The 10,148-nt window shown below is 49.5% G+C and overlaps 4 protein-coding genes across 4 annotated transcripts; 2 read left to right on the forward strand and 2 right to left on the reverse strand.

Moving 5' to 3' along the window:
• Positions 1-8: 8 nt before the first annotated feature.
• Positions 9-1,968, reverse strand: COCSADRAFT_33021 (uncharacterized protein; the record flags this gene model as incomplete). Its single annotated transcript, XM_007697246.1, has 1 exon — positions 9-1,968. The coding sequence occupies one exon, from the start codon at positions 1,963-1,965 to the stop codon at positions 307-309; it is 1,659 nt and encodes a 552-aa protein (XP_007695436.1). The 3' UTR covers positions 9-306.
• A 209-nt stretch (positions 1,969-2,177) lies between these two features.
• COCSADRAFT_187086 (uncharacterized protein) lies at positions 2,178-5,690 on the reverse strand (the record flags this gene model as incomplete). The annotated part of the gene is made up of 3 exons (XM_007697577.1): positions 2,178-4,396; positions 4,459-5,112; positions 5,160-5,690. 3 exons carry the CDS (start codon positions 5,685-5,687, stop codon positions 2,549-2,551), a joined length of 3,030 nt encoding a protein of 1,009 aa, XP_007695767.1. The 3' UTR covers positions 2,178-2,548.
• A 1,511-nt stretch (positions 5,691-7,201) lies between these two features.
• Positions 7,202-8,179, forward strand: COCSADRAFT_349373 (uncharacterized protein). The gene has a single exon (XM_007697578.1). It carries the CDS (start codon positions 7,277-7,279, stop codon positions 8,171-8,173), a length of 897 nt encoding a protein of 298 aa, XP_007695768.1. The 5' UTR covers positions 7,202-7,276; the 3' UTR covers positions 8,174-8,179.
• A 1,344-nt stretch (positions 8,180-9,523) lies between these two features.
• COCSADRAFT_268339 (uncharacterized protein) lies at positions 9,524-9,962 on the forward strand. The gene has a single exon (XM_007697579.1). The coding sequence runs from the start codon at positions 9,603-9,605 to the stop codon at positions 9,864-9,866; it is 264 nt and encodes an 87-aa protein (XP_007695769.1). The 5' UTR covers positions 9,524-9,602; the 3' UTR covers positions 9,867-9,962.
• Positions 9,963-10,148: the final 186 nt, after the last annotated feature.

The raw sequence follows: 10,148 nt of genomic DNA on the forward strand, positions 1-10,148 counted from the left end.
AACAGCATATTTCCTTCGAAGAACTCTGCGGCAAAGCCTTCTCCGGCCCCCGCAATGAGCGCGACGACGACGCCACGAATCAAGACTGGCCGGATTCGGATCCCGAGGATGCGCAGACGGACACGTGCAATTGTGATGAGAATGGGTGTTCGCCAGATTCGCCGACGTGCTGTGCTAGCGGCACCTGTTAAGTTGCTAGATGGATGGATTGGGTATGAGGGCAGTGTGTGAGTGGTGTATGGAGTAGTCTTGAATATCGAATGCGGTGAAATGGGTTCGCTACTAGAGTACTACATGGTATTGGCTTTACATGCCGAGTTTAAATCCTCCAATGCATCCATGTTGGAATAAGCCCTCGGGATCAACTTCTTTTCTAACGCGTTGAAGATATTCCAGGTTTTCTTCTCCGTATCCGTCAAACGGCTTCTGCCATTTTGCACAGTAGTTCATGTATCGGTATTTATGCTGTGTCCCCCTTTTTTGGGCATACGCATCTATCTGTTCAATCGCAGCTCTCGTAATGTCTTCCACAATCCCATCGTCTTTGCTCAGTGCCCAGTTTACTGTAAAACTTATAATGACTAAGGCTTCTTCGTCTTTATTGTCAAGTCCCATAGGATTAGCATCGCCCTTGCATGTCCAGGTAGAAAGTAGTGGCTGAAGCACAAGTGTCCAGCTCATGCCCTTGATATTATGTTGTCGGATTTTCTGGATAGCATTGTGATATACCGTATGTGTCGCCGTCAATGTGTCGACATCGTTTTTAATCGTCGTAGTAGCGAATTCCTGGCGGCGCTGCGGTGGATTCAAGGCATTCAATTCGTCTGTCGCTTCAATCAACGTCCGCACTTTACACGTACTCCAGAATCGCCATGTGCTTTTGAAACCAGAACTGAGCCAAGTGCTTGGCCATGCTTTTCTCTTGAGATCTGGTGACGTATGCACAAGGTTCACGGCGATGCCTTGGATGCCGTAGGACTGGAGATAGGTAAAGCAGGCCAATGGACCAGCGGCGTGGGGATCGAAGCTCTGGTTTGTTTCGCCGGATGTGGTGCGCGCGACGAAGGAGTGGAATGCAGAGAGTATCTCTGGGTGTTTCCAAGAAGAGTAGTAGACGAATCCGCTCCAGACATTCATACATGGAAATGTACGAACAGTGAATCGAGTAGCGATGCCGAAATTGTTTCCGCCTCCTTTGAGTGCGCGCCAAAGATCCGTATTATTGTGCTGATCCGCTGTGACAATCGATCCATCCGCGAGAACCGCTTCATACTCAACAACATTGCTGCACACAAACCCATACCGAGGCGAGAAAAACGATAAACCCCCTCCAAGCGTCAATCCTGCTACACCCACAGCAGAGTTCCTTCCTCCCACAACCGCAAGACTATCTTTCTCTAGCGCTGCATAAACATCGATCCATCGGCATCCAGCACCAATCGCCACACTCTTTTTATCTTCTGCAAGGACAACCTTGTCAAAGAGACTAAGATCAAGAAGTACCCCACCTTGAATACTCGATGCAAAAGCAACGGGACTATGACCTCCCCCTCGCACCGCAAAGATCGGCTCCAGCCCCTCTCTTGAATCCCCACTCTGCCGAATCCGTCGATCGAATTCCTGACTGAGTATCTTAACAGCCTGCGCTAACTCCCATACATTACGTGGCCGCACCACACACGAAGGCTGGACCTCACGCGCTTTCTGGTCCCAATACGCACTCATTAATTTTTCGAATTCATTTACATTTTCCGGTGCGATGGTAATATGTGGGATGGTAGCGACGAGTCTGCCGCGAAGTTGGCGCGCAGATGCAGTTGACCCATCGTTGTGGCGCGGGCGACCAGGTTTCTCGGATTGCGCATCACGCTCCAATTGGGATGTGTGATTGTTTAGGCGCTTGCGGATGTAGACGGAGGCGAGGAGGATTGCGATGCATGTGTATGCGACCCATGAGAGTGCCATGGTGAAGGAGTGACAAGGTTATGTCTAGGATGCTGGAGGTTAGAGAACGGTGTCTAGGGACGTCATTGGCCGATGCTAGCCATTGATCTTGGCAGAATGCTGTGGTATGGTTGGAGAGGGCGAGAGATTGGATATAATTGTTACAAGTGCAAACACATCTGGAATTACGTGACACGATTAAATCTCCTAGCTCAGACACAGGTTAGTGTGGCGTCGTTAGCGGAGCTTGCCAACGGTTCGAAAGTATGTCTTTTGAGACTATGTAGTGCTGGCAAGACATATTATGCCTACTAACCCCCCCTTGTGCATTCCAACTATAAAACCCATAGTAATTAATACATGATGGTAACAGAGGCATAAAAATGCTCAGTAGTGGAAAAACTATTAGATGGCTTTATCATCCCAGAGTTGAGTTGGTTAGATTTTAAGCCGTTAAACTGGTGCGGGGAAGCCCTTGCCCCTGGTCCAATCTTCTGACAAGAGACCTATACAGCAGGGCATTGAGCATCTTCCATGGCCCAGCGTATTCCAAATTTGTTGGCGGGTCCTGGAAATCGGTGTTATATTGAGATCCGTACTTCGGTCATATCCCGGCTTCCGGGTACCATTTCTTAACCCATTGATCGAGCACTTTTGGTCCCAGTGGCTTCGTCAAAAACTCATCAGCTCCAGCTCTCTCTGCATTCTTGCGATCAGTGGGAGAATCTTGGCCTGTGACAATGAACAAGACACTCTTTTCCCATTTATTATCCTCCTCCAATCGCCGGATCTGCCGAGTTGCATCGATTCCATCACATTCTGGCATCTGCAGATCCATGAGAATCAGGTCGAACGCTGTCGCAGATACCTCTCGTTGCAGGAGAGGATCGTATCTGGTGATGACTGCTTCGGAGAAGATCTTGACGGCTTGAAGCCCATCTTTCGCTATTTGATATAGAATACCGCGACGGTCGCAATACATTTGCAACAAGCGGAGGTTGACCGTGTTGTCGTCAACGAGCAAGGCCCGGGGCTTATTCGAATTTGTAACCAGTTTTCCGGCAGGTAACGAAGGCTTGGATTGTAACCTCAAAGTTTGTAACGACTCTGTAAGCTGTGTTTGCGTCTTCTTGGGGAATATGGAGCCCTGCCTTACCAATTTTTCTGTTTGAGCAGCGGTAACTTGAGGGGGCGGTACAAGCTTAGGCTCGGCAACAACCGTGCAATACGGGTATTCTTTGAGTTTGAGGCTCGGCCGCCTGGATTCGACCAAAATTGCAGTTACAAGCTCCATTGCTTGTAATAACTGCTCAGTTAAGAAAGGTCCCTGAATGTATATCGCGTTTTCTTGCCGTCTTACTCGTTTGTTCTGAAAGTCAAGGAAAGTCGCATTTTCAGGAACAAGACAAATAATGACTTGTTCAGTACCGACACTCGCCAATTGCCGATAAAATTGAACAAGATCCGAATGGTAGTCCACAATCACAAGACTCTCGCTTTTTTCCTTGGACTCTAACCAACCAGTATTCGAAAGCCAGTGACTGAAATGATGCCCTAGCGACGACATTGGCGATTCTGATGCGAGGTGGTAGAATTTCTGGGGGAGTCGAGCAGTCCCATTGTTGACCGGGAATGGTGGTGAAAGAGAACTTGCACAGATCGGGTTGTTGAAGGTAGTTCTATAGTATGAGCTCGAATCATGCTTTGAGGACAGCACTGCGACCTCTCCATTGAGAAGTGCTGCTGCCTTACACGCTATAGTTAAGCCCAACGCAGATTCAGCCGTAGTAAAGTCATCCTTGGTATAAATGTCAGTCATTGATTCGGAGGGAGACCTGGCCCCGTCGAGTCTGGTATAGTAGATATCGACTGCGAGAGATTGGTAATCTTCTTCCACTGTCAACGTCACTGCTACAACTCCACCAGCAGACTGTTGGGCGGCAAGGGCCACGAGCGGCTGGATGCAGTCTAGGAAAACACGAATATCAATCACCAGCATGTCGCAGCTCTTTGGAAAGTGATGCGATATCATGATAGATGGCCGGATAGATAAATCATCGGGCAACCCCATCAAAACCTCGTGGAGTAGGGCAGCCTCGATGTCGGAAACCCTGTGAAGTGCCATGACTCGCTCCGCTTGGGCAATATCCGCCCACTGGTTCAGTTTTATCAAACTGTTCACAGTTGAAATGAGCTCCTTGGCCGAGGTCCTGATTGTCTGAACGTAGGTACAAAGATCTAGCTGCTCTGTTTCAGGTTTCGTAGCTGGCGGACATGCAGGGGATAGATGGGTAGCATTTCGCGTCTTGAGAGCTTCTGTCAGAAGCTCAGCAGAACCGAGAATGCCGTGTATCGGAGTTCGGAGTTGATGTGTAATGCCACGGAGGAAAGATTCCTTGACTGCAAGTGCCTCTTGAAGTGCACGATTCTGCCAGAAGCGGCACAGAACCATCTATTTCGGGGTCTGGGATCAGCTGTTGCCAAATACATCGTTTGTTTTCCACAACTACTTACAGCACATGCTTGCAAGAACCAAGAATCGACGTCATCGAAGATTCTCTTCAAGTCGTTGCAAGCCACAACAAGAAATGTCGGCACAGTCTGGCTAGCGCATTGAGCTGCAATCGCGCGTATTGCCCGAGGCGCCGTCATGTCTAGGTGATTTAGGTGCTTTACGGCGTAATCAAAGTAATCCGTATCTTCCCAAAGACCGTGTTCGAGCTCGCAGGTGGAAAAGGTTGTACCGCTCTCAAGTGAGATGCAGCCATCCGTCGTTTTCCTGATAACCACTTCCATGCCTGGGTAAATTTCTTGGACTATTTTCGGAATTTCTTGCTCCATATCGGCGTGCTCATCACAGTGGCGCTGGGCATCACAAACCAGCTCCAGCATGCGCCTACGTTCTCTTTGACGTCTGGTCCTTGCGCTGTGAACTATGTCGGAAACAATACCATCCGCGAGACGAATCAAGGACTGCTGCACGACTGGAGAAAGGAGCTCTTCGGAAGAGTTTGAGGCAACACAGAGAGAGCCGAAAGCCACGTGTTGGCCAAACTCGGTTTCGAACTTTAATGGTACGCCTGCATACGCTCGCAGTCCTCCTACTTCAACGTGGGGCGACTTTTCAAACCGCCAGTCGTGGACCATATTGTGCAAAGCGAATATGCTCTGTAATAATTAGCCATGAGATATGTGCAGGTACAAGAATAACCTACGTCTGGCGTTTGATTGATGGTATGGGAACACGTGCTTTCTCGGCGCGGCAAGATTGCCAGCGGGAGATTTACCGTGACTAGACGAGTATAGGTGTTGTGATTCAAGAGACCAGTAATGACAAACTCCCAGCCTACCGTTTCATGGGCGAGAAGAACCTTTTCTTGCAAACGAGACATGAGCTCTTGATCCTCGAGTAGTCCACGGGTATAGTAGAAGAGCATGGTCAGTCTCAGCCGCTCATTCGGCGCTAGCACAGGGAAGAGGTAGCGTTCGCCATGGCATCGACGAGGACATTGCTCCTTGACGGGAATGGGCGAAAGGGCACATGTATCGGTTTTGTCTGGATACACATACTGCATTTCCTCCGGGGTCCAGGCATCAAGAGGAATATCGGCATGCTCCGGGTCAAGAATGGGAGCGGTCGTGGTAGGACGGTCGGCCAAGACGGGGGCAGCATGTCTGGACGTCAGGACAGCTGCGTCAGCCTTTGGGAAGAAAGCAACACGCTGTTGGCCCACAGACGGCATTGGGGTGTTTAAAACACGTCGTTTTGCTCAGCATTGGGGATACTGCTGTGCTAGATGGTCTGCATATGTAGGATGGGTGGGGACGGCGGCGGCAACCAATGTTCTCAACGTGGCGCGACCCAAGTCGGGCCGGAAGGTCAGGGTCAACGGTGGATGTAGCGCGCGCTGAAACACTGGCGATGATGGATGGTATGTGGTTGATCGAGGCAACGATAATCGTTGTAGAGTATGTCGAAATCTGCATTTGCACCCTGTGCGGAGCATCGGCAGTTGAAGCATCGTCAGCCCGAGCCGAGCGCAATCGATCGATGCTCTTGGGCCCCCAGTAGTTTCTTTGTCTGCATCGCCGATGTTGCAAACACACGAAGTCGACGATAGCGCCGATGGCCAGCCGTCCACAAGGTCGGACTGATCTCCTCCTAGAAGTGGCTGAAGTGACAGAAGAAACTTGGGGTGCCGGGCCATTGCACCGCCGACGCGTCCTATTGGTGGTTGGCGCACACTCATGTCGACTCCAGCACTCTGGCCGGTTCTGTGGCACGCCCCTCCGACTGTACGCTGATTGCTTAGGAACGCTAATGGAACCCTTTTGCCTAGAGTCTAGAATCCAGGCGGGAGTCACAAGGGCCGACTGACATCTGGCCGGCTAACTGGCCGACGTGCAGGTCAGCCGGTAATCACTAGTAGAGCGCGAGGAAACGTTCCGACTCGAGAACACCACTTTCTCTTTCCACATACTATTGTAGGTGGCCCTACTAGTGAGGCGGTCAGTCAGCACAAGAGCGAAAGCTTGCGCAGTGTAGTTAAACGTCAGACTTCCTCGATAGCACAACCACTTCATCTTCTACCAGACCACTTCATCTTCTACACGATTTTGCGTACGATGCTCACAGCCCTGTATACCTCGTGTCACACCCAACCGCCAAGCGGTCCAGATTTCCGATGGGAGCTATAAAGTACTGGGGAAAAACCAGTTTGGTCAATGATCCTTTCGTCAATCGTACAACATCGGACCATACATGGGGTTTTGGCCTCGCTGAACAACAGATCCTTCGACAAAAGCATCGTGCCCCGGTACCATCGACCCATTTTGCACACCCTCTGGATCGGACGAACTGTTGTCTGCGATATGTGAGGATGATGCAATTCTGCATGATTCTCGACCCCTCTGATTTTGATTCCTGAGACCGGTTTGTTGACTAGATGGGTAATGTCTCACGTGGTTAACAATCATGTCTTGTCCAGTTACTGCATGGCTACCTGAGGTGACGGCCATTTCCATGCAAGTCATATGCAGAGCGGGTAATCTGCACGCTCGGTAGTCGGCCCGCGTAGGGTGAAGCGTGAAGGTGTTTAGGCACAGTACAATATAGCAGGAGAGCACGAAAACCGCTTCACCAAGAGAAAGGCAAACACTATCCATTGTGCACCACATTGTCTACACTACCCACAATAGCAAGCTCACTGTACAATGGCAATAACGTGACCCTACTTTTGCTTAAATCCTAGAATCCACACCACAAACTTCCTCTTTTTCTTGCAAATCCTCCAACACAACAAAGATCTCTTTCAAAACCCCATAATCCACAATGTCTATCCGCGCCGAGGAAGATTTCGACAACTTCGAGGACTACCTCTACCATATGGCCGGCGGCGACGCCGAGCAAGCCAACGACGCCAGCGGCTCCGAAGCAGGATCTTCGCAGTCCGCAACCATGCGCTCCCCACCCGAAGAAAGGGATTCCGACAACGAAATGAACGTCTCTTCGTCCTACCCCCCTCCCTCTTCCCCTTCCTACGAAAGCAGCGGAGAAGAAATGAACATGGGGGCTTTCGGTCCCACGTACCAATCCTCAAGCGATGAGAATTCCGAGGAACTCAGCGACGCGCTTTCAGACCATGAAGAGCTCGGAAATGGAGAAGTCGAAATGGCAGACGTGGAATCGTCTCCAGACGATAACCAGGTAGCGCAGAATATACCATTGCGTGAACCCTCTCCAGCAGATTCTCCTGCTGACACCGGAGAAATCAAGATGCGGGACGCGGATCCGGCTCCAGAGCCGCACCAGGAGAAATCTATTGAGCCGGTTTCTCAGGGAGAGGGAAACGAGCACACCACCACTACCACCATGAAAGAAGAGGAAGAGGAAGTCACAGAGATGCAGGCATCTCCTTCACCCCTATCTCCTCAGCCATCTCCACCGCCCCCAGCCGCCCCCATCCCACGCGACACTCCCGCTTCCTCGCCCTCGGCATCCACCGAGCAGCACCAGCTTCCAGCCCCCAAACCCAAATCCACTCAAGAAGCCCACTCCCCAGCACCTGTGGCCAGCGAAGCCATTCCGCCTCCGACACCATCATCATCACCATCCGCCGATAGCGCGCGGATCCGAACGCTCCTCTCTTCTCTCGCTCTCTTGAACGAAAAGAGCAAGGCGTTATTTTCGAGGCTGAATGTTCTGCATGCGAAGATTGAGGCGTTGTAGTCTGTTTTTCGAAGTACTTTGTGGGTATTTCTGGGAGACTGACAGGGCGTTGGAGGAAGGGGGGGGGAACGGAGTATAAGAGCACGCGTTATATTTCTTCGATAGAAATCACATTGTCCTTGCTGGATTACTAGAGTGTTGGATTGCAAGTGTGTATCGTGTATGATCATTGTTATCCAAAATGCAAATTTCAAACGTGTTATTGCTTCTTGAGACTATAGTATATGCAAAACGGGGTAACTATATATATGTAATCTGGGTATTTGGATTGCTAACATGAATAGTTTTCTAGCTTGCAAGTACGATACGTAAACAGCCTCCAGGAGAAGAACAAGAAGGGAAATAAAAAGACTATGTGTCCATAATTGAAAAAAGGGGGCAGCCAAGGGGGATAGAGAATCTTGAGCAGAAATATACGGCCGGATGACAGTCCCAAACAAACCATGTCCTTGCATACAACAGTCACCAAGATTTGACATTCTGGCGGGATCCACAAAAATTGTTGCCGATTGCGCATTATCCAATGATCCTGTACTACAGAATAGCAAGGCTGTGATTGTGAACTCGAGAGCGGTGGAACACCGTTAGTTTGACATAAGGCAAAGTCGCCTTTGGTTGTGTGAAATACCTGCCCATCTGGCGAGAAGCTCATAGACTGAATGTGTCCGTGGAAACTGTTTAGCGTGATATGGAAAACCCCAGTAGTCGCTTCCCACAGCCGTGCTGTGTCATCTAAAGATGCTGATGCGAGTAGCTGCCCGTCTGGCGAGAAGGTCACCGCAGTGACCCAGTTAGAATGACCTTTTAACACCTTATGACATGTCCCTGTCGCTACCTCCCACAGCCGTACTGTCTTGTCTCTAGACGCCGACGCGACTAGTTAACTATCTAGAAGAAAAAGCCACACCTATAATCCAGCGGGAATGACCCTTGATTACGTTGCTAGAAGCGTCCCGGCCTGCTTCCTTCATAGATACCATTCGAACCTTCTCGGATAATTTGCTCATAAACGTTTGACGTATCATACTACTTTCTGACGCGAATGTAAATGCTGAAAGATAGATCTGTAAAGGCGCATCTTCAAGCAATATGGAGGAATTGTCTATAAACTGCTCAGCATCGCGGAGAAAAGGCAAGATGTTAGTTGAAGATGGCTACAATCTATGTCAGTCGGCAATTGAAGAAGTTGCATTTGCGAAGATTTTACGTCTGTAATCTCTTTAAGGCCTTGTATTGTGCCGGTGCACAGGGTAACCCTTGTGCTGACGTTATGGTTTAGCTCATAGAGTATGAGACGGGGGGTATGCCATGTATAGTAGAAGGAAGTAATTCAAGTTCAAGAAAGAAAAACCTCAAGCTTCTTATCTATTCCTCTCTCTCCCTCCTCCCGCTGCGATAGTGCAGGCAGCAGCTAGGAAAGAAGCTTACGATGTCGTCCACCACTGTAGAACTCGTGGGTGATACACCCCCCCTTCCGGTTCAGTATCAAGCGATAACAAGTCCACGAATTACCTATAAGACTCATAGCTTCTATCCAATGGAGAAGATGCTTCCTGAGAAAGACTTGCGTCGTATCTCCGTCGACAACGGTTTGCTTGCTCTGCACGAGATGATGCACTCAGTAACAACATGCATACTGTATATCAGATGTCAAGCTACTAGCGATCGTCGCCTTGCCGATTTCCCTTACTAAGACCCCAGGCCCTGACAGGTTGCACATGTTCTCATGTAGGCCATATAATCCAGACATCAGCTTGAGGCAACACGTGGCTAGCTTCTTGTGTGTCTGTTTGGTCTATCCAGAATAGGCTTTTTCCTTGTTTTTGAGGGGCGACAAGGAATTCGCGGAAAGACAAGTATAAAAGTCTAGTAGATTTATTCTTATTGTTAGGGATATTAAGAACAGAGTGCAAAGAGTCAAAATAAGACTTAACCTCTTCTTATAGAACTTAAAGTAAGTAGCTAAGTAAAATAG

The sequence above is a fragment of the Bipolaris sorokiniana genome, assembly GCF_000338995.1.
Source record: "Bipolaris sorokiniana ND90Pr unplaced genomic scaffold COCSAscaffold_2, whole genome shotgun sequence".
NCBI classification, from domain to species: domain Eukaryota; kingdom Fungi; phylum Ascomycota; class Dothideomycetes; order Pleosporales; family Pleosporaceae; genus Bipolaris; species Bipolaris sorokiniana.

Coding starts and splice junctions, on each gene's coding strand:
- COCSADRAFT_349373 (XM_007697578.1), top strand. CDS start 7,277: ATGTCTATCCGCGCCGAGGAAGATTTCGACAACTTCGAGGACTACCTC.
- COCSADRAFT_268339 (XM_007697579.1), top strand. CDS start 9,603: ATGTCGTCCACCACTGTAGAACTCGTGGGTGATACACCCCCCCTTCCG.